Source organism: Suricata suricatta, chromosome X, assembly GCF_006229205.1.
Source record: "Suricata suricatta isolate VVHF042 chromosome X, meerkat_22Aug2017_6uvM2_HiC, whole genome shotgun sequence".
In the NCBI taxonomy this organism is placed as follows: Eukaryota; Metazoa; Chordata; class Mammalia; order Carnivora; family Herpestidae; genus Suricata; species Suricata suricatta.
Genome location: NC_043717.1, coordinates 58161087 through 58184871, shown reverse-complemented (window position 1 = coordinate 58184871; position 23785 = coordinate 58161087). Strand labels below are relative to the sequence as shown.

Below are 23785 nucleotides of genomic sequence, written 5' to 3'. Positions count from 1 at the left end.
AAAGCTCAACAGTAAGAAAATGAGCAATCTGATTTTAAAAAAATGAATAAAAAATCTTAATAGACACCTCACTATATATTAACAAGATATACAGATGGTACATAAGCATATGTAAAGAATATTCACCATTATATGTTATTAGGAAATTGCAAATTAAAACAACAATGAGAAGGGAGGCAAGATGGCAGAAAAATAAGGAGTTCAGTACTTCCCGCTTGCATCTCTCTAACAAAGAATAGCTGAAGCCAAAGGACTCTGAACTGCAAGAGTCTGGGAAGAAAAGAGACAGAGTACACTAAGAAGAGAGCCTCATAGGTGTGTGATTGAGAACTAGGAAAGATGAAATTGGGCCAGGACATGGAGGCACAGAGGGGAGGGGGTCCCCTCTGCAGAAAGACGAAGAAAGAGAAAGAGTGGCTGGGGAAATCATAGAACTGTCCCTGGAGAAGAGAAAAACCTTGGCCCAGGACAGAGGGATCCTATCATCCTATATCTAACTGCAGGGCTTTCAGAGAGAGATTCCCATCTCTAACTGCAAAGTTTTCTTTGGGCTGGGTGCCATGGTCTCAGAAATTCCCTCCAGGATACATGGTATGGAAGGGATGGTGCAGTTGGCATCAGGAGGAACCTTTTCCCTACTCAATCCCCTGCTAGGAGGTGCCCCAAGATGCAGGACTACATTTTGGGTAGAATCATTAATGTGTACAGAGCAAGATCTATAAACGATGCTGGATGTGAGTCATAGAACATGGTCCACCTTGGCTGCACCCGTGGCCGAGTGAGATCAGACCCAAAAGAGTGATTTGCAATAATTGGTTCGAGAAGGACTGGGGCGGGGGGGTCACCATTTTTCTCCCCACAACCACTAAGGCAGGATGCACAGTGGAGGCGAGACCAGCCTACACCAAACCACGCCCATCTGGGTGGGTAGCTCTTTTGTTTTGTTTTGTTTTTTACCGGACCCAGATTGATGATAGGGAAACAAACAGCCCTTACCCAAGACCAGCATTGATGCATTGCCATGATTACCTTTAGATCAATTCTTACTAATCAGATCTATTCTCCCATATCTCATTCTTATTTCTCCCCTCTACAGGACTAGGTATTCTGGTTATAGGTTTGCTTAAGCAGGCATATTTAATCCATTCTCTCAATGCATGTTCTACATTTCCTTTGTTACCTTCCTTTCTCTCTCTCTGAAAAAATCAGACTATATAGTTTCTCTGGTTAACATTATCTTCATTTTTTTTCAGTTTGTGTTTTGATTTTTTTTCTCCTCAACTCCTGCCATATTATCCTTTTTCTCTCTGAATTAAGCCTTTAGTCTCTCTGCCTGGTCAATGTTCAATATCTCTTTCTCCCCACCCCTGTAATTTCTCTTTGTATATGCTCTTCCATCAGCACTGCTTCCACATTGCTCTTTATCTGTAGCTGGGATTTCTGGTTTGATCCTTTAGAGTGTCCTTTGTCTTTTGTTGTCTTTGTTTTGGGTTTTTAATTTTCATTTGCTTGTGTGTTTGATTTGTTTCTGCATTTGCCTGCCTTTGTTCCCTGTTCGTTTGTATATCTGGTTTCCTTTCCAGGTCTACCTCAAGAAAGAAGCCAAAGAACACATGGTGGAGAATCCCAAATATCACTATGAGTAGGGAAATAAAATAAACAAAGTCACAACAAGAGAGACCAAGGGACACTATTGAAAGAACACTTCCTGAACCAACAGTCTATGAGCCTTCTTTAATATAGCAGTACTCGCAGGTACAGAGTGCATAACAAGCCATTAAAACTGACAAGAGACAGAAAGCTAGCCAAAATGATGAAACGAAGATCTCTTCTCTAAAGAATTCCAGGAAGAAGTGATAGCTACAAAATTAGTCAAAGCAGATATAAGCAACATAACTGACCAAGAATTTAGAACAAAATTCATGAAATTAATTGCTGGGCTTGAAAAAGGCATTGAAGATACCAGAGATACTATTGCTACAAAGATTATGGACCTTAAAAATAGTCAAGATGAATTTAAAAATCCTAAAAATGAGGTACATAATAAAATGGAGCTGGCCACTGCATGGATTGAAGAGGCAGAGAGGAGAATGGGTGAATTAAAAGACACAAATATAGAAAAAGAGGAAGCCAAGAAAAAGAGAGAGAAATTGATCAAGGAGCACAAAAGGAGAATTCAAGAAGTAAGTGATACAATCAAATGGAACAACATCCATATAATAGGAGTTCCATAAGAAGAAGAAGAGAGAGAAAGGGGCTGAAGGGGTACTTGAACAAATCATAGCTGAGAACTTCCACAACCTGGGGAAAGAAACAGACATTGAAATCCAAGAGGCACAGAGACTTCCCCCTCACACATAACTTGATTCAATCTTCTGCACAATATATCATAGTGAAGCTCCAAAATATAAGGATAAAGAGAGAATTCTGAAAGCATCTATGGATAAAAGGGCCCTAAGATACAAAGGGAGACATATCAGAGTAGTAGCAGACCTATGTACTGAACCTTGGTAGGCCAGAAACGAATGGCAGAAAATCTTCAATGTGATGAACAGAAAAAATATGCAGCCAAAAACCCTTTATCCAGCAAGCCTGTGATTCAGAATAGAGGGAAAGATAAATAATTTCCTAAACAAACAAAAATTAAAAGAATTCATCACCAATACACTAGCCCTACAAGAAATATTAAGGAGGGCTCTATGAGGGAAATGTTGCAAGGAACACAAATTACCAGAGACACCACCACAAGTATGAATCCTACAGAAAACACAATAACTCTAAACTTATATTTATCAATAGTAACACTAAATGTAAATAGACTAAATGTTCCAATCAAAAGACATATGGAATAAGAATAAAACACTAGATCCATCTATTTTCTGTCTAAAAGAGACTCATCTTAGACCTGAGGACACCTTCAGTTTGAAAAGGAGGGGATGGAGAACTATATATCATGGTACCGGAAGTCAAAAGAAACTTTGATTAGCCATACTTATATGAGACAAATTGAACGGTAAAATAAAGGTAGTAACAAGAGTTGAAGATTCTATCCATCAGGAAGAGCCAACAATTATAAATGTCTATGCACTGAATTCAGGAACATCCAAATATATAAAACAATTAATTATGAATGCTGGGAGCTCCACTGACCTTGCTGGATGACATGGTCACAGCAAGGAAATGACAGACGTTGCATGGCTCCTGCCATGAGAGGTGGAAAATGGCATCTCCTTCTGTTACTACTGCTCATGTGAAATAAAGCCTGTTGCTATTGATTAGGCCTCACAATGTTCCAAGTCTATAAGTAAAGGCACAAAACCTGGCAGGACAGATGCCAGAGATGATGCCAGGCTGGTGACCAAGAAAGAAAGAAACTGTGTGGATCTCTCTCAACCCATTTTAGCTGATGCCTCTGCCTCCTTCAGGGGACCCTGGACCAGCTGGAGCTGGCTTCTGGAACATGAACATAAGCAATCTTATTGATAAGAGTGTGCTAACTGCAGGGGGCATCAATACTGCACATATAGGGGCACGTGTGGCTCAGTTGGTTGAGCGTTTGACTTCGGCTAAGGTCATGGTCTCACGTTTCGTGGGTTCGAGCCTCATGTTAGGCATTGTGCTGACAGCTAGCTCACTCCTGGAGCATGCATTTGGATTCTGAGTCTCCCCTCTCTCTCTGACCCTCCACTACTGATGCCGTCTCTCTCTCCCTACACTCGTTGTGGGAATGTAAATTGGTACAGCTGCTATGGGACACCTTGTGGAGTTTCCTCAAAAAATTACCAATAGAACTCCCCTATGACCCAGCAATAAGACGGCTAAGGATTTACTCAAGGGATACAGAAGTGCTGATGCATAGGGACACATGTATCCCAATGTGCATAGCATCACTTTCAACAATAGCTAAATCATGAAAAGAGCCTAAATGTCCATCAACTGATTAATGGATAAAGAAGATGTGGTTTATCTATACAATGGAATACTACATGGCAATAAGAAAGAATAAAATCTGGCCCTTCGTGGCAACATGGATGGACATTGAGGGTGTCATGCTAAGTGAAGTAAATCAGGCAGAGAAGGATGATACCATATGTTTTCACTCATATGTGGAACAGGAGCAACTTAACAGAGGACCATGGGGAGGGGAAGTGGGGAAAAAGAGTTAGGGAGAGGGAGGGAAGCAAATGATGAGAGAGTCTTGAATACTGAAAACAAACAGAGGGCTGAAGTGGGAAGGGGAAAAGGGAAGGGAGGGTCATGGTCAGGGAGGAGGGGCACTTGTGGGGAAGAGCACCGGGTGTTATATGGAAACCAACTTGACAATAAACTATAAAAAAATTTAAAAACTCCACTTTCAGCAATGAATGGATCAACTAGACAGAAAATCACTAAAGAAACAATGGTCCTGAATGACACAGTTGACCAGATGGGCTTGACAGACATATTTAGAACTCTTGAGTGCACATGGTATATTTTCCAAGATAGATCACATAGTAGGTCACAAAAGCAGTCCTGAATAAATATAAAAGATTTGAAATCATACCATGCACACTTTCAGACCACAATGCTATAAAACTTGAAATCAACCACAGGAAAAAGTCTGGAAAACCTACAAATCATGGAGGTTAAAGACCACATTACTAAAGAATCAATTGGCCAATTAGACAATTAGAGAATACTTTAAGTAATATATAGAAACAAATGAAAATGAAAGTACAACAATCCAAACTCTTTGGGATAAAGCAAAGCCAGTCCTAAGAGGAAAACAAATTGCTATCCAGGCCTCTTTATAGAAACTAGAAAAAGCGCAAATACAAAATCTAACAGCACACCTAAAAAAAAAAAAAAAAAAAAACTAGAAGCAGAGCAACAGGAACACCCCAAACCCAGCAGCAGAAGAGAAATAATAAAGATCATGGCAGAAATGGACTATGTAAAATCCAAAAACAGTTGAACAGATCAATGAAACCAAGAGCTAGTTTTTTTTTAAATGAACAAAATTGATGGACAATATGTAATGTGTATAGTGATGGGAAATAGGACACTACTCATCATCTTTCTATGTTTTAACAATTTTATCTTTAAGTATGTAAAAATATTGTTAAAATTTAAAGAAAAAATGAATCTTTGAAGAAATCATGAAGGTATATGGTTTTAAACATTCCTACTAGGGACCAGATCAAATTTGAGTAGAAATGAAAGCACACAGAGCAATAATGCTTATCCACTTTAACATTGGAAATAATGTGGTGGGGAGGGTGGACAAGTATAGCAATCACAATGTCTAATCTGAAATTAATGGCATCATTGTCAGGTATCCCAAAGTAAATGAATCTCATTTTTACCAATGCTCAATAATGAAATGTTACAGTGCTTGATAAAATATTTCCCATCATTTAACTGGCTTGTTAAAAGCAAAACAATTTTTTGGCTTGCATTTATTATTAACCACCATTTGTTACTAAACTTAAATTTGGCTCTTTTTATACAAGTGGATATTACCTATGCTTTCTGCTCAAGTTAGAAGTACCAAACAAGGCACAAGTTTTTCTTGCATATTAAAGGACGAAAAACCTGTCTCAATTGTGTCAGTGAATCAATTTGTATATTTTTATAAGCAAACAGCTCTTTTCTTAGTATTTATATATTTTGAGAGAGAGAGAGAGAGCATGAGCATGAGTGGGGTAGGGGTAGAGAGAGAGAGAGAGAGAGAGAGAGAGAGAGAGAGAGAGAGAGAATCCCAAGTAGGCTCCATAATGTCAGTGCAGAGCCCCATGTGGGATTCGAACTCTTGAACCCTGAGATCATGACCTGAGCCAAAGTCAGATGCTCAACTGACTGAACCACCTAGGTGCCCCTCATTTTGTTTTTTTAATTGTAATCATCTATTTTGCTTTAAGATTTAGCAATCTGATAATTTATATTATGTAGAGAAAATGTGCCAGCTTTAGCATGAGTGTACTTACTGATATATTGTTCTATAGTTTATGTAAAATAATTAATTCTCTGGCCTAGTGTTGCTGTTGCTAGAACTGTAAAATCATCAAGTAAACCACATCAAGTGGTGTTTTATCTCTTTGATCCCTTTTACCACAGTTCTTAATTCTTACAGTAAACACTATATCCTAATCTATTTTCTACTCCATAGAGTAATCACTTAAGATCATTGCTTGAATGTGTGGTTAGCATACAAAGACTTTACTAGATACACTATCTGGCTCTGCTAAATCTATGGTGCTAGTGTGTGTGTGTGTGTGTGTGTGTGTGTGTGTGTGTGTGTTATAAGCTTTTTATATATTTTGATTACTAACCCTTTACGAACTCTGTCATTTGAAAATGTCTCCCATTCTGTAGGCTGCCTTTCAATTTTGCTGATTGTTTTTTTCACTGTGCATTTTTTTATTTTGATGAAATCACAATAGTCTTTTGTGCTTTTGTTTCCCTAGCCTCTGGATACATATCTAGAAAGAAGTTGCTATGGTTGATGTCAGAGAGGTAATTGGCAGTATTCTCTATGATTTTTATGGTTTCATATCTCACATTTAGGTCTTTCATCCATTTGAATTTATTTTTGTGTAAAGTGTAAGAAAGTGGTCCCCAGAGAGAGGGAGAGAGAATCCCAAGCTGGCTCCATGCTGCAAGCACAGAGCCTGATATGGGGGTCAAATCCACAAACCATGAGATCATGACCTAAGTCAGATCAAGAGTTGAATGCTTAACTGACTGAGCCACTCAGGCACCCCAAGACAGAGTAAGTTCTTTTAAAAAAATTTTTAAGCATCTTTTTTTTTTAACATTTATTCATTTTTGAGAGAGAGAGAGAGAGAGAGAGAGAGAGAGAGAGAGAGAGAGAGAGAGAGAGTGCCAGTGGGGGAGGGGCAGAGATAGAGAAAGACAGAATCTGAAGCAGGCTCCAGGCTCTGAGCTGTCCACACAGAGCTCAACGCAGGGCTTGAACCCATGAGCAGTGAGATCATGACCTGAGCCGAAGTCGGACGCCCAACCAATTGAGCCACCCAGGAGCCCCGAGACACAGAAAGTTCTTAAGATCATCTCAAAAGTTTTCTAGTAAAAGATCAAAATTGGTGCTGTGAACTATAAAGGACCTAAACATTTATAGAAATGTATTTATATTCACTCCTTTCCTAAAATGCTGAATTGTTTAATGATAAAATGTAGATCTGTCTTGAAATAGTGTTGGAAATCATACCAGCAGTTTTACTGGGTGCTCGGCAGCTACATTTAGATGTTTCAATTTCATTTTCCACTCAGTGACTACAATTATTTTCACTGACATTTTCTTTCATGCTAAACAATTGGATTTGAATTAACTGAAATTTGAAACATATATTTGAGATAAATCTTTAAGTATACCATTTGTTCTCTAAGCTTTGAAGTTAAGTATTCTAACTTTATTCTTTATTGGATTGTTTTACATCAAGTAAAATGGTATTGTAGGGATATTCTCATATCCAATAATTATTTTTGGTCTTGTCTATATGGGGCAAATGCAGTTATTCAATTACTTGGACCATAATTTGGAACCACTTTTCATAATTCATTAATTAGTGACAGGTTTCCGGCCTGAATTATCTGGACAACTGGTTTGTTTTGCAGGTTGAAACATTGATTTAACAGCCAGAATTTTAGGGAAATAACTTTCTATTTGCTCATGCTTTTCAAACTAGAGAAACGTTACTAACATTGATTTCACTCAGTCTAAAAAGGACTATGTGAAGCAATAGCCAAAAACTGACAAAGAGAACTTTAGTTTTCAATTAAAGGTAGTAAGCAGGGTATGGATATAAAGTAGATAAAATTTTCGAAGATATATATGATTTGTTTTAAAATAGTGGAATATTTTTGTTTAAAGAGCAAGTAAGAGTTTGCTATTTCACCTATGTTTATGCATTAGTCATTTGTAAATTGAAAACTTAAAGAACTTTAATTGGACAAGAGAGTCCCAAAACAGTATCATCCTGTTATAATGGATAAAGATCTAGAAAATTTAGACAATCCAACAGGTTATTTCCAAAATTTATTGGAAGACACACTCTTTGAGTGAAAAAAATACTAAAATTTTCCAATAAATGTAATATGCAATTATAATCAATGAAGGTGAAACGTTTATTAATAGTTTCATATTTTCAAGACTCATTCTATAGGAATTTAAAAATTTTATAAATTTGTATACTCTAACATATAATTTTATGTGTTGAATCTAAGTTTTCTCTTCTGGAAGATGATGGAGAAATAGAGGGATCTGTACTTGCCACCTGCATCTCTCAAACAAAGAAGGGCTGAGCCAAAGGACACTGAACCTCAAGAGTCTGGGAGGAAAGGAAACACAGTTTACTAGGAAGACAGCCTCAGATGTGTGTGATTGTGAACTGGGGGAAATAAAAACATGCCTGGACACAGAGGCGCAGAGGGGAGGGATCCCCTTCTGTGGAGAGACAAAGGGAAGAGAAAGAGTGGCTGCTGCAGAAATGTTGGACTGTATCTGTACAACAGATAAACCTCGGCCTAGGACAGAGATGGATCCTACCATATGCCCTGTTCTGGGGGACAAAAGAAGTTCCCTCCAGGTTAGGCAGTACCCCAGGGGTGCACTCAGCATCAGGAGGAAATGATCCCCTGCTCTGAAGGGACACTCACTGGATTACATTCCAGGCAGCATCATTAGTGTGCGTGGAGTGAGAGCTTGGAATGTGGCTAGGCTTGGGGCACAGGAGATTGCCCACCATGGCTGTGCCTTCGGCACAGTGAGAACACATCCAAAGGAGTGATTTGGAATGCCTGGTTCGAGGAGAAGGGACTGGGGAAATCACCATTTTTCTCCTCACAACCACTAAGGTGGGGCCTCAGGGATCAGCCTGCAGTACCCACAGTGGAGGCGGGACCCACCCACACCAAACCACACACGTCTGCACTGGGGAGCTGCTGGGACCTGCTAGATGCTGTGGAAACAGATGGCCCCCTCCCCCATGACCAACACTGCTGCACTGCCATGATTAACTCTAGATCAATTCTTGCTATTGAGATATGTTCTCCCTTTTCTCATTCTTATCTCTCCCCTCACCTGGGCAGTTTACTCTGGTTATAGGTTTGCTTAAAAAGACACATTTAATCCATCATCTTGATGCATGTTCTACATCTCCTTCTTTACTTTCCTTTCTCTATCTGGAATAATCAGTCTATATAGTTTCTCTGCGTAACAGTATCTTCGTTTCTGTCTCCTTGCCTCCTGCCATATTCCCCCTTTTCCCTCTCTGGATTAAGGCTTTTAGTCTCTGCCTGGTCAATGTTCATTTTCTATTTCTCCCTAACCCCATTATTTCTCTCCTTGTATATGCTCTTCCATCAGCACTGCCTCCACTCTGCTATTTATTTGTAGCTGGGAATTCTGGTTTAATGCCTTTAGACTGTCCTTTCTTTGGTTTGTTGTTTTTGTTGTTGTTGTTTTGGTTTGGTTTGGTTTTTTGTCGGTTTGTTGGTTTGTTTGATTTGTCCATGTGTTTGTCTGTTTTTCTTCCCTGTTTGCTTGTTTTCCTTTCCAAGGCTACTTCAAGGAACAAACCAAAGTACAAATTATGGAGAGTCCAAAACATCACTACAGATAGGGAAATAAAATAACCAAAGTCACAACAAGAGAGACCAAGGGACACCATTAAAAGAACACTTCCTGAATGGCCAGATCCTGGACAATTTATGAGCCTCCTTTATTATAGCAGTACTTGGAGGAGCAGAACACATAACAAGCCATTAAAACTTTACAAGAGACAGAAAGCAAGCCAAAATGGTGAAATGGAAGAAATCTCCTCAAAAGAAATTCCAGGAAGAAGGGATAGCTAAACACTTGATCAAAACAGATATAAGCAACACAACTGAGTAAGAAATTAGAACAATAGTCATAAAATTAATCTCTGGGCTTGAAAAAGTCATAGAAGACAGCAGAGATGCTATAGTTGAAAAGATGATGGATCATAAAAATAGTTATAATGAATTAAAAAACGCTTAAAATGAGGTGCATAATAAAATGGAGGCATCCACTGCACGGAGTGAAGAGGCAGAGAGGAGAATAGGTGAAGTAGAAGACAATTATAGAAAAAGAGGAAGCCGAGAAAAAGAGAGAGAAATTGATCCAGAATCACGAAAGAAGAATTTGAGAACTGAGTGATGGAAACAAACAGAAAAATATCCTTATCATAGAAACTCCAGAAGAAGAAGAAGAAGAAGAGAAAGGGGCTGAAGGGGTACTTGGACAAATTATAGCTGAGAACTTCCCCAATCTGGGAAAGGAAACGGACATTGAAATCCAAGAAGCACAGAGAACTCTCCTCACACATAACTTGATTCAATCTTCTGCACAATAAATCATAGTGAAACTGGAAAAATATAAGGATAAAGAGAGAATTCTGAAAGCATTTAGGGAGAAAAGGGCCCTAACATACAAAGGGAGACATATCAGGGTGGTTGCAAACCTATCTACTGAAATGTGGCAGGCCAGAATGGAATAGCAGGAAATCTTCAATGTGATGAACAGAAAAAATATGCAGCCAAGAATCCTTTATCCAGTAAGCCTGTCATTCAGAATAGAAGGAGAGATAAAGGATTTCCCAAACAAAAAAGGAAGGAATTCATCACCACTAAACAAGCACTCCAAGAAATCCTAAGGGGAGCTCTATGAGGGGATTGTTTCAAGGAACACAAAGAACCAGAGACACCACAAATATGAATCCTATAGAGAACAGAAGGACACTAAACCCATATTTATCATTAATAACACTGAATGTAAATGGACAAAATGCTCCAATCAAAAGACATAGGGTATTCGAGTAGATAAAAAACAAGATCCACCTATTTGCTGTCTACAAAAGACTAATTTTAGACCTGAGGGCAGCTTCAGATTGAAAGTGAGGAGATGAAGAAATATCTATCATGATACTGGAAGTCAAAAGAAAGCTGGAGTAGCCAGACTTATGTCGGACAAACTGGACTTTAAAGTAGAGGCAGTAACAAGAGATGAAGCAGGGCATTATATAATAATTACAGGGTCTATCCATCAGGAAGAGCTAACAATTATAAATTGCTATGTACTGAATTCAGGAGCACCCAAATATATAAAACAATCACAAACACAAGCAATCTTATTGATAAGAATGTGCTAATTGCAGAGGACTGTGATAATCCACTTACAGCAATGGATAGATTAACTAGACAGAAAATCGCTAAAGAAACAATGGCCCTGAATGACACATTGGACCAGATGGACTTGACAGACATATTTAAAACTCTACATCTTAAAGCTATGGAATTCACTTTCTTCTAGAGTGTGCATGGTAGATTCTCCAAGATAGATCACATACTGGATCACAAAGCAGCCTTCAATATATATAAAAGAATTGAGATAATACCATGCACACTTTCAGATAACAATGCTATGAAAATTGAAATCAACCACAGGAAAAAGTCTGGAAAATCTCCAAAAGCATGGAGATTAAAGAACACATTACTGAAGAATGAATGGGCCAATTGGGCAATTAGAGAAGAAATTTAAAAAATATATGAAAACAAATGAAAATACAAGAATCCAAACACTTTGGGATGCAGCATAGGGAGTCCTAAGAGGTAAATATATTGAAATCCATGCCTAGCTCAAGAAACTAGAAAAAGCGCAAATACAAAATCTAACAGTGCACTTAAAGGAGCTAGAAACAGAGCAGCAAGTCAGCCCAAACTCAGCAGAAGAAGAAAAATAATAAAGATCAGGGTAGAAATAAACTATATAGAATGCAAAAACACAGTTGAAAGAATCAATGAAACCAAGATTTCATTTCCTGAAAAATAATCAAAATTGATAAACCTCTAGCCAGGATTTTCAAAAAACAGGAGATAGAGCTCCCAAATAGATAAAATCATGAATGAAAATGAACTTATTACAACCAAACCCTCGGAAAAACAAGCAATTATCAGGGAATACTACAAAAAATTAAATGTCAACAAACTGGAAACCTAGAAGAAATGGATAGATTCCTAAACACACATGTACTACAAAAATTCAAACAGGAAGAGATACAAAATCTGGACGACCCATTACTAGTGATGAAATTGAATCAGTTATCAAGCAACTCCCAACAAGTAATAGCCCTGGGTAGATGACTTCCCTCAGGAATTCTCCCAGACATTTAAAACAGATTTAATGCCCATTCTTCTCAAGCTGCTTGACAAAATAGAAATATAGAGGGAAAACTTCCAGACTCATTCTATCAAGTCAGCATCACCTTGATTCCCAAACCAGCAGATACCCAGCAAAACAAGAGAACTACAGGCCAATATCCCTGATGAACATGGATGCAAAAACCCTCAACCGGATACTAGCAAATAAAATTTAACAGCATATAAAAAGAATTGTCCACCAGGCTCAAGTGAGAATCATTCCTGGGTTACAGGGCTGGTTCAATATTCTCAAATCCATCAAAGTGATACATCACATTAACAAAAGAAAAGATAAAAACCATATGATCCTGTCGATAGATGCAGAAAAAACATTTGACAAAATACAGCAGCCTATCTTAAGAAAAACCTTCGAGAATGTCGGGATAGAAGGATCTTATTTAAACATCATAAAAATCATTTATGAAAAACCAACAACTTATATCATCTTCAATGAGTAAAAACTGAGAGCTTTCCCCGTGAGATCAGGAACACGACAGGGATGTCCACTCTCACCATTGTTTTTTCACATAGTTCTGGAAGTTCTAGCATCAGCAATCAGACAACTAAAGGAAATAAAAGGCATCAGAATTGACAAAGATGAAGTCAAACTTTCACTTTTCACAGATGACATGATACTCTACATGGAAAACCCTACCGACTCCACCAGAAGGCTACTAGAACTGATCTGTAAAGTCAGCAATGTTGCAGGTACAAAATCAATGTACAGAGATTGGTTGTATTTTTATACAACAATAATGAACCAATAGAAAGAGAAATCAAGAAACAGATCCCATTCACAATTGCACAAAAAAACTATAAAATACCTAGGAATAAAACTAACCAAAGATGTAAAAGATTTGTATGCTGAGAACTATAGAAAACTCATGGAGGAAACTGAAGAAGTCACAAAGAAATGGAAAAACATTCCATGATCATGGATTGGAAGATAAATACTGATAAAATATGAATACTACCCAAAGCAATCTAGAAATCCAATGCAATCCCAATCAAAATTGCACCATCATTCTTCTCAAAGCTAGAACAAACAATCCTAAAATTTGTATGAGCCACAAAAGACCCTGAATAGCCAAAGTAATATTGAAGAGAAAAACCAAAACAGGACACATCACAATCCCAGACTTTAGGCTTTACTACAAAGCTGTCATCATCAAGACAGTATGGTATTGGCACCAAAACAGACACATAGACCAATGGAATAGAATAGAGAACCTAGAACTGGACCCATAAATGTATGGCCAATTAATCTTTGACAAAGCTGGGAAGAGTCTCCAATGGAAGAAAGACAGCCTTTTTAACATATGGTGATAGGAGACCTGGACAGCAACATACAGAAGAATGAAACTAGACCACTTTCTTACACCACACACAAAAATTAACTCAAAATGGCTGAAGGACCTGAATGTGAGACAGGAAACCATCAAAACCCTCGAGGAGAAAGTAGGAAACAACCTCCTTGACCTCAACCGCAGCAATTTCCTACTCGACACATCCCCAAAGGCAAGGGAAATGAAAGCAAAACTGAAGTCTTGGGACCTCATCAAGATAAAAAGCTTCTGCACTGCAAAGGCAACAATCAAGAAAACTAATAGGTAACTGACAGAATGGGAAAAGATAGTGGCAAATGGCATAGCAGATAAAGGGCTAGTATCCAAAATCTACAAGGAACTCACCAAACTCCACACCCAAAAAACAAATTACCCAGTGAAGAAATGGGCAGAAGACATAAACAGACACTTCTCCAAAGAGGATATCCAGATGGCCTACAGGCACATGAAATGATGCTCAGCATCACTCATCATCTGGGAATTTAAATCAAAACCATACTGAGATAACACCTCACGCTGGTAAGAGTGGTTAAAATGAATAAATCAGGAGACTATAGATGCTGGTGAGAATGTGGAGAAATGGGCACCCTCCTACACTGTTGGGGGGAATGTAAACCGGTGTAGTCACTCTGGAAAACAGTGTGGAAGTTTTCAAAACCTATCAATAGAACTCCCCTATGACCCAGCAATAGCATTGCAAGGAATTTACCTAATAGTTACAGGAGTGCTTTTGCATAGGGGCACATGTACCCCAATGTTTATAGCAGCACTTTTAACAATAGCCAAACCATTCGACATCACCTGACTAATGGAAAAAAAACGTTGTGGTTTATATATACAATGGAATACTTCATGGCAATGAGAAAGAATGAAATCTGGCCATTTATAGCAATGGCAATGGAATTCGAGGCTGTTATGCTAAGTGAAATAGGTTAGGCAGAGAAAGAGAGATATCATATATTTTCACTCATATGTGGAATAAGAGAAACTTAAAAGAGTACCATAGGGGAGGGGAAGGGGAAAATATAGTTGGGGAGAGGTAGGGAGGCAAACCATAAGAGACTCTTAAATACTAAGAACAAATTGCGGGTTGATGGGGAGTGGGGAAGAGGGAAAAATGGGTGATGGGCATGGAGGAGGGCACTTGTTGGGATGAGCACTGGGTGTTATATGGAAACCAACTTGACAATAAAGTACACTAACAATAATAAATAATAAAAAATAAAACTAAGTTTATGCAGGGTTTATGTCTTTTATGAAAGTTCAATTGGTTTGGCTTACAATTTTTATATATACAAATTGAAATTGAAATAAAACATACTTAACTTTTAAAAAGTTACAAGACTTATAGAAGAGCACATAACAACACTTAAAATGATTTGGACTATTTCCTACTAAAATAAAAGTTAATTTATAACATACACCAGTCTGAACTCTGAATGATAGAGTAGATGTATGTGATCTTTCCACATTTATTCGTTGAGAATTCTTAAGGAACTGAAAAGTGAATGTTTAAGAATCATGGCCTATTAATTCAAGTGTTGTGTTTCCTACGAGAAATCTCGAAAAACTGGAGATCCTAAAATTGGATTTCCATAATGCACACATGGAAGTTTTATTCTCTAGAATGGGACCAACTATGATTACAATCCTGAGTCAATACTTTTTCATTTCAAGTCTCTTCCCTCACTTGCAACAGTGTCATTTTGTCTTTTGGTACTACAAACAATAATAAATAACCCTTAGAATTCATTTTTTTACATTTTATCATTGTGAGCACAGAGAGGTATCATTTTAGTAAATAAGGGAAAGGTGGCACAAAAACATAAGGAATTAAAAACTTGTTCCTTAGGAAACTGGATTATTTGCCCCCTTTTCGTAAACTGTCAGGATTACAATTTGCATATCCCTTCTACAGAGGTATTCCCATTTACTTAAGTAAACACTGAACTTAATATAAATCTTATAGAATATTAAATATAGTACTCTACATTTCTAAAACACATAACTTCCCATGATGGTTTTCATTTCAGGACATATATTGTGTACATAGAAGATGATGATGACTTTCTCTTTAAAAATATATTTAGATGCTTTTAAAAGTAGATTTTTAACTTTAAAACCTCTTCTAATTTATATTTTTTACCTGCTGACATGATCTAAAAGCATTTCACCTTATAATAAATCTGGAAGAGTTACAGAAAGACAGAAGTTATCTGCACTGCCCGAGATACCATCGCTTTTTGAAGGCATTTATTTTTAAAAGTTTATTAATTTTGAGAGAGACAGAGCCCATGACCAGTGAAGGGCAGAGAAGGAGAGAGAGAATACCTCTCTGCACTGTCAGTGTGGAGCCTAACATGAGATTCAAACCCACGAACAGTTAGATCCTGACCTGAGCTTAAGTCAAGAGCCAGATGTTTAACCGACTGAGTCACCCAGGTGCCCCTTGAAGGCATTTAATCCTACGTACCCCAAAGCTACTCTACAAAAATGCCCCCAAACCGTAAAGAAAATAATTTATGTAAAAATCCTTTTGTTCAAAGAGATCACATGTAAGGCTTAAAGAAAACTATTTCCAATCTTATTTATTCAAATATCCACCAATATATGTTTGGGTTGAATAATTTTCTTGGGCGGGAGGTGAAAATCTGTTAAAACTTTAAAAGAACAGACATTTTAAATGTAAATGACTATGTAATACCAGTTTTTATTTAAAAACAAACATTTTGTTAGTGACGACAACAAATATATTGGAATTCTGTTTTATCTGATTTTACAACTTAAATATATTAAAATATCTTTATTATTTTTCCATTTGGTATTGAAGCCACGTTTCATACAGAACGGTTTTTATGTTGTCTTTCTATAATAAAAATGAAATTTATGAATAAGCTATGAGTGTGAACTCTCATATCACTCTCTACTGCCATTAAAAAAATTTTTTTTGTAACATTTATGTATTTTTGAAAGACAGAGAAAGACAGATCATAAGTAGGGGAATGGCAGAGAGAGAGGGACACACAGAATCAGAAGCAGGCTCTGACAGCTCAGAGCCTGATGTGGGGCTGGGGCTTGAACTGACGAACTGTGAGATCCTGACCTGAGCGGAAGTCAGACGTTCAACCGACTAAGCCACCCAGGCGCCCCTCTACTGCCATTTTAATGGAGACCAATCTCCCCCACTGATTATCTTCAGGGCTGTACCAATGGTAAAACAAGAATTCAATCTTAGGATTCTGGGTTCTCTAGTTCAGCCAAAGGACCAAGTATGACTTGGTCACATTTTATTTATAATGGACTACTCACAAGAATTTTAGAGAACAGTTCAAGTTCTACCACCAGTCTACAATTTTTAATAAGTAAATTTTCATAAATCATCATGAAACAACTTAAATTGGATTTAACAGGGTTATTCAAGCCATCACTTTTAATTTGGAATCATAAGAGAAATATTTGCAAAGAGGGTCCTCTCAAGACACTTCTGTCTTAGGACACTTACACATTTACAGGGGTTAATTTCTTGGCCCAGGGCTAATTTCTTGCTCTTTCAAAGACCACATCTAAACAAAAAGGGGTTTCTATTGTTTCAAACACTAATGCAATTCACGTAGCACTACCTTTGACATAACAATTTTGTGAAAAATAACTTCACATCTCCCATATTAACGAAAAAACAAAACTAAAAGTGTAATGTGTTGAAAGATCACCTGTTACAAGTTAAATTTATTTACAGACACCATATACTCTAAATGGTATGTTTTTGCTCAAACTGACAAAATTCAAGGAAAGCTGTTTCCTTAAGAAAGCGTCTAAAAACAATACACAAATTAGCTGCATCCAATTATACATGTTGAAAAAGTGTTCATAAAATGGAGCAGTGGACTGGCAATACAATTTCCAATATTATTACATAACCTTTAACATTGTAATATGACCACAAAGGAACAGAAGTGAAAGCAAAACATCATTAAAAGTATTTTCTTTTACAATAGTAAAGCAAATAAATCCTAAAGCATTTTAATTCTTTTTTAATAGTTTATTGTCAAATTGGTTTCCATACAACACCCAGTGCTCTTCCCCACAAGTGCCCTCCTCCATCACCACCACCTCTTCCCCCCCTCCCCCTTCCCCTTCAACCCTCAGTTTGTTTTCAGTATTCAATAGTCTCTCAAGTTTTGCATCCCTCTCTCTCCCCAACTCTCTTTCCCTCTTCCCCTCCCCCTGGTCCTCCATTAGGTTTCTCCTGTTCTCCTGTTAGACCTATGAGTGCAAACATATGATACCTGTCCTTCTCTGCCTGACTTATTTTGCTTAGCATGACACCCTCGAGGTCCATCCACTTTCCTACAAATGGCCAGATTTCATTATTTCTCATTGCCATGTAGTACTCCATTGTGTGTATATATATATATATATCACATCACCCTGATCCATTCATCAGGTGATGGACATTTAGGCTCTTTCCATGTTTTGGCTATTGTTGACAGTGCTGCTATGAACATTGGGGTACATGTGCCCTTATGCATCAGCACTTCTGTATCTCTTGGGTAAATCCCTAGCAATGCTATTGCTGGGTCATAGGGGATTTCTATTGATAGGTTTTTGAGGAACCTCCACACTGTTTTCCAGAGCGGCTGCACCAGTTTACATTGCCACCAACAGTGTAGGAGGGTGCCCGTCTCTCCACACCCTCGCCAGCATCTATAGTCTCTTGCTTTGTTCATTTTAGCCACTCTGACTGGCGTGAGGGGTGGTAGCTTAATGTGGTTTTGATTTGTGTTTCCCTGATGATGAGTGATGTTGAGCATCATTTCATATGCCTGTAGGCCATCTGGATGTCCTCTTTGGAGAAGTGTCTGTTTATGTCTTCTGTCCATTTCTTCACTGGGTAATTTGTTTTTTGGGTGTGGAGTTTGGTGAGTTCCTTGTAGATTTTGGATACTAGCCCTTTATCTGCTATGCCATTTGCCACTATCTTTTCCCATTCTGTCAGTTGCCTATTAGTTTTCTTGATTGTTTCCTTTGCAGTACAGAAGCTTTTTATCTTGATGAGGTCCCAAGACTTCAGTTTTGCTTTCATTTCCCTTACCTACCTAAAGCATTTTAAAACATTTGGTTTTAGGCTTTGCCAAAATGGTCTTTATAAGAATGCTTATCAAACTGTAGTCCCATAAACCTCCCAATCCTGTTTTAATGTTAAGTTACAAGTCAATGATTTTTTTAAAATCCTCTATAAATGTGTAACTGCTATATTCACGGATCAATATAATTTTGGTAAGCATTATAAACTTTAAGCTTAAAACTTCAAATTTTTTCTCAATTATAAATTTTAACTCCTTATTTTTTCAAAGTTGGATAAGTACTTTCAGATATAGATGATAGATCCAATGAATGAAAAGTTTTAATCACATCTCAGACATTTTGCATATTGATATCTGTATCAATACCTAAAATAAAATATGGTTAAAGGCAAATTTTTAAAAATTGTTTATTTTGCATGCATTTTAATAGAACATTTCTGAGATGATATTAAAAAATGAAATTCAGGCCTGCCTGGGATATTTTCCCAATTTTTTGAAGAAGTTCATAACTGTTCCAGCTCTGTTATTTTGTCTTTAATTTAGTTTAAAACAACTTGTCTTCAACTTTCCCTGACAAATTGGACACCAATCACCATCAGAATATCTCTGAATTTAAAAGTTACAAATAGTCTATTAGAACTTTGATAATAATGTGAAAGTATCTGTGAAATGCAAAAATATTTTGGTTTAAAAAATATGTACCTATAACTGACATCAACTGTGTCCCACTGATATGGATACTAGAACTATGTCAAAAGATTTTTGTTTGTTTGTTTTGGTTAGGTTTCTGAAGAGAAAAAACAGTTCCCAAAGTAAGACTCAGTCTTGAATTTGTATATAATAATCCAGGAAAAGACAACACCATTTGTCTCTTATAATGAGATGACACATGCTCTAGAGTCAAATTTAACTAACATATATTAACTCCTTTAGGCAAAGAAGTTGGAACTTATTTTTTTATAGGAAAACTTTCCCATTTATTATTTTAATGAACAGAATGAGGTAATACTGTGCCTTAAGACAACTAGCCTAATCCTGGAGAGATACTCATATGCTATTAAAGATAAATAATTTTCTGTTTGGTTGGTAGCAAAGGACAGCCTAACTTAGAAAGAAAGCCGTGAGAGATCAAATTATAGCTTTCTCTTTAGTGATACCATTTCCATTCAATGGGTTTGGATTCTTTTTCTTGAGAAAATCTTATGTACAATTCCGAGCTTTTATATTACAATGAAAACACATACTTGAAATGTTAGGAGGAAGCCATTGCTTTCAGGCCATCCCTCTAGCAGTATTTAAAGCTTAAGGAGAACACCACAGAGAATTTCCTCTTTAGGGAAAAAGGAGTTCAAATTCTCAACAGGACCAAAGGAAACTAAGGGAGCACATGAGGGATGTTTCCAAACATCTTCAGAATTCTATTCAGCATAAAATGCTATGGAAATACTGAACCTTTACCCATGACTCATAACTACTACGTAGTTCTTTTAATCCTAAATACTTTCCCTGTATCTTTTGGAATTGTTTTTTGGTACTGTAATATAGCATATACTATTTCAGTTATATGTGCAAGCACTCCCACAAACTGAAAATTAAAGATTATATTTTATTGCAGAAGGATATTTTAGCCAATACACTATGTTAATAGATTACCAAATTTTCTCTTTAATGTAGTATTTATAAATTCTTTATTTGTCACAAGCAAAGAGGTGAATCCATATAATGTTTAAAAGCCTCAGGGTTGTATGACTGATAAATATGCATGTGCATGTGTAAATACATATAAGTATATTTTAAATATAATTCTTTAAAAATATATTGATGGCCAGTGGTGTGGTAGTATAAAACATCTTGGAAATAATGTTATTTGAAGATGTCATCTTTTATGTCCTTGTTGTGTCCAGTACTGTAATACAGAGATGACAGGTTAAGCACAGTTTATAAGTGACAAATTCTCAGAAGATGCCTTTTGGATTATGCTGTGATGAAAAAACTTGAGATGGTCAATGAAAACTGAGATAGAAAAACAAAACATCCGAAGCAAGTTAAAATGGTAAGGTTGTCTGATGGTCTTCTCTATATTCATTCAGGATAGTTCATCTTCTCTCAAGTCCGTTAATATTGGTTATGGGTTATTTTCTTCATTATGGGAAAATAGTGTTTTAATTCTATTGGTAGATTTGCTAACAGCATATCTGATATAGTAGGTAAATAGATACCTGATGAACATGCAATTGTTGTATAAATTATAGTATTCAGTAAAAACATATACAAGAGGCACTTGAGTAGCATGTTAGAAACTGATCTTTGGTAAGAGCAAAATGAAAAAAGACGCACTTCAATGAATAATAATGAAAATATTTTAACTTACTAATACTGAGTATCTCTGGATATATTAAGACATTAGACAAATGGGTCATAAAAATGGTAAATAGCATCCATAGCTAAAAAAAAAAAAACCCACTGCCTGTCTTTTACTGTCATTTAGAGTCTCTAACAGATAATGAAAAAAAATTTTCACATTCAAAGTTGGTCATTTTCATTCTTTTCAACTTATTTAGGGGAAAAAATGAAGACACATATAATTTTGATCGCAGTACTGATTTTACAGCTGATTGGTATTATTCTTCAGATCAACAACATTAATGATTTGACAGTTGACAAACTTGGAATGTCCAGTGTTTTTCAGAACTACTTTTTTTTAGTGTTCCTTCAAGTCATATTAGGATTTTGTATCTAACCCAGTTTAACTGAAAAACAAAATAAGTGCTTGTAAAGTCCAGAGTTTTAATCTCTTCTGAATCTGTTGTCTTTGAAATTAGGCATTTTTGTGAAGTATTGGAAACTCAGTAATGGTAATATTCACTAGATAAAAATGAAGTGAATGAAACACAGGAGTTGATTGAATACAAAAATGTTGACACTTGTCTGTTCTGTACCTTTGAATTTGAAAATGAGTCTCTTTTAATCAAAGACACAGACATCTGTTATGTATTTGTCAGAGCAAATTTGAGTCTTATTAAGACTAAGATTTGAAAATCATTTTAAGTGGTCCACAACATTTGAAAGTTAATATAGCTAACTAATAACACTTGAAAATAATTTAAAGTGGTCAGTTTATATATTATATTGTATATACTATGATGGTTTAAGCCATAGTTGATGGGAAATAGTTGATAACTGAACAAAAATAAAAACAGATTTTAATTTTATGTATTTTGGAAACTTGCTTTTAAAGGGTGTTTAAGTAAAGCAAAGCTTCTGTTGTATGTGTATGTGTGTGTTTGTTTTAGACCATATCATTTGGCACATGAATGTGCAGTGGTTGGTATGGCTGAAAGAAAATAGGTGGTGGTCCAGATGTTACATAATAATTAGGGTACCCTCCCTCAGCAGCAAAGTATGGAGCAGGCTGATAAAAGCAAGTTACATTTTCTGTATTGGGTAGGATATTCTGTTCTCCAAGTACTTTTAAAGCCATAAAAGTGATCATATTGAGTGTCTGCCTTCTTTCACGACCCATGAGGCAAACAGTGCTTTCATTCACAACTCCATGCAAGGTCATAAGATAGTCATATTTGCTCTTTTCTTCACCTATGAAATGGTTATGGAGGTACGATTCAATCTTCTTTTGCTGTTCTACTATATTAGGAAAATCAATGAAGAATCTAGAGCACATGTAACGTTCCAGTGTCTTGATTTCTGCTTCACAAGCTGGCTTAAAATCACGAACCAGCAAGTTGCTGTACTTCAGAAGGCCACCACCTCTAATCTCTTCAGGTTTTCTAGTAGATATAAGCTTGTATTGCAAATGTGTCATTGCTTCTTGGAAGTCTCCATACATGCTTTCAGCTACCACAACAGGATAACATTGCTTGGTTAGCCTAGCAGTTTTGTCACTATAGAATTCTAACATGGGATCCAAAACAATTTGAAAGGAATCAACACTAAATTCAAATTGTCGTCTGAGTGAATTCACAAATTTTAGCTCTACATTTTTTCCAGTGTTGTTTGAAAGAGAAATGAGACTCCAACGATCATGCATATTGCAAACTTTGACCATCTTCTGCACATAAGCCTCTTTCATGATCTTTAGGGTGATCTTTTCCTTTTTCACACCTTTTGGTAAAAAGTCGAATAGACAACCTAAAACTACATCCTTAACAACTTGAAATTCCTGATCACTTGGTAATTCAACACCAAAAATAACATCTAGATCCTTATAGGTGATTCCATTGTGGCTTGAAAGTATATAACTTGCTGTGGAACCATTCAATCGGGAATCTTTAACAATAATTCCTTGCTCTATCAATTGATCTTTCACAACATGAATGATATCTTTTGGTTTCACCTCCAATGTGGGGAAATTTCCCCTTCCATGAACTGGAATTACTTCATCTAACACTTGATCCAGTATTATAACTTGATCCCAAGTGAGATTGCTAAATCTGATTTCAGACATTGTAAGGTCAGTAGATCAACTAGAAAGCAAGCAAATATTGAGAGGAAATGTTAGCATCACAAAATCACTGTTATACCTAAAGCATACAAAAAAGTTAAAAATAGACTTACCCCTCATAAACAAAATACTAGGAACTAAATTGTCACTGTACCTAATTGTGTTTAAATCTATTTTTTAAAGTTTGTATTTAAATTCCAGTTAGTTAACATACAGTGTAATATTAGTTTCAGGTGTACAATGTAGCGATTCAACACTTTCATTCAATAGCCAGTACTCATCACAGCAAATGCACTCCTTAATCTCCGTTACCTGTTTTACCCATTCCCCCACCCACCTCCCCTCTGGTAACCATAAGTTGGTCTTAATAGCTATGTGAAATAAAAGCCACTATGATTATGTCAAAAGTGTTAGATCCACTGGTGCATGCAAACCGATATTCTCAGGAAGTTGTTAGAACTGTAATTTTTTTGTTATGTAAAATGGTGGCCTTTCTCAATCTTTCCTCATGTAAATACTATAATGATTGTATTTGGTATAATTTTTTTCACAAAATAACCACAGTACATCACTGACATTAGTTGTCATTAATTTCAAGTAAGACCAAAGAGCATTTCTGTGTTAGACCCAGCTGACTGAAGGCATGATGTTTAGAAGCAATACATAGAATCCTTGAT

The 23785-nt window shown here is 36.6% G+C and overlaps 1 protein-coding gene across 1 annotated transcript; it reads right to left on the bottom strand.

The window, feature by feature from the left end:
- Positions 1 to 21938: 21938 nt before the first annotated feature.
- TENT5D (terminal nucleotidyltransferase 5D) lies at positions 21939 to 23111 on the bottom strand. The gene has a single exon (XM_029931051.1). It carries the CDS (start codon positions 23109 to 23111, stop codon positions 21939 to 21941), a length of 1173 nt encoding a protein of 390 aa, XP_029786911.1.
- Between the last annotated feature and the right edge of the window lie 674 nt (positions 23112 to 23785).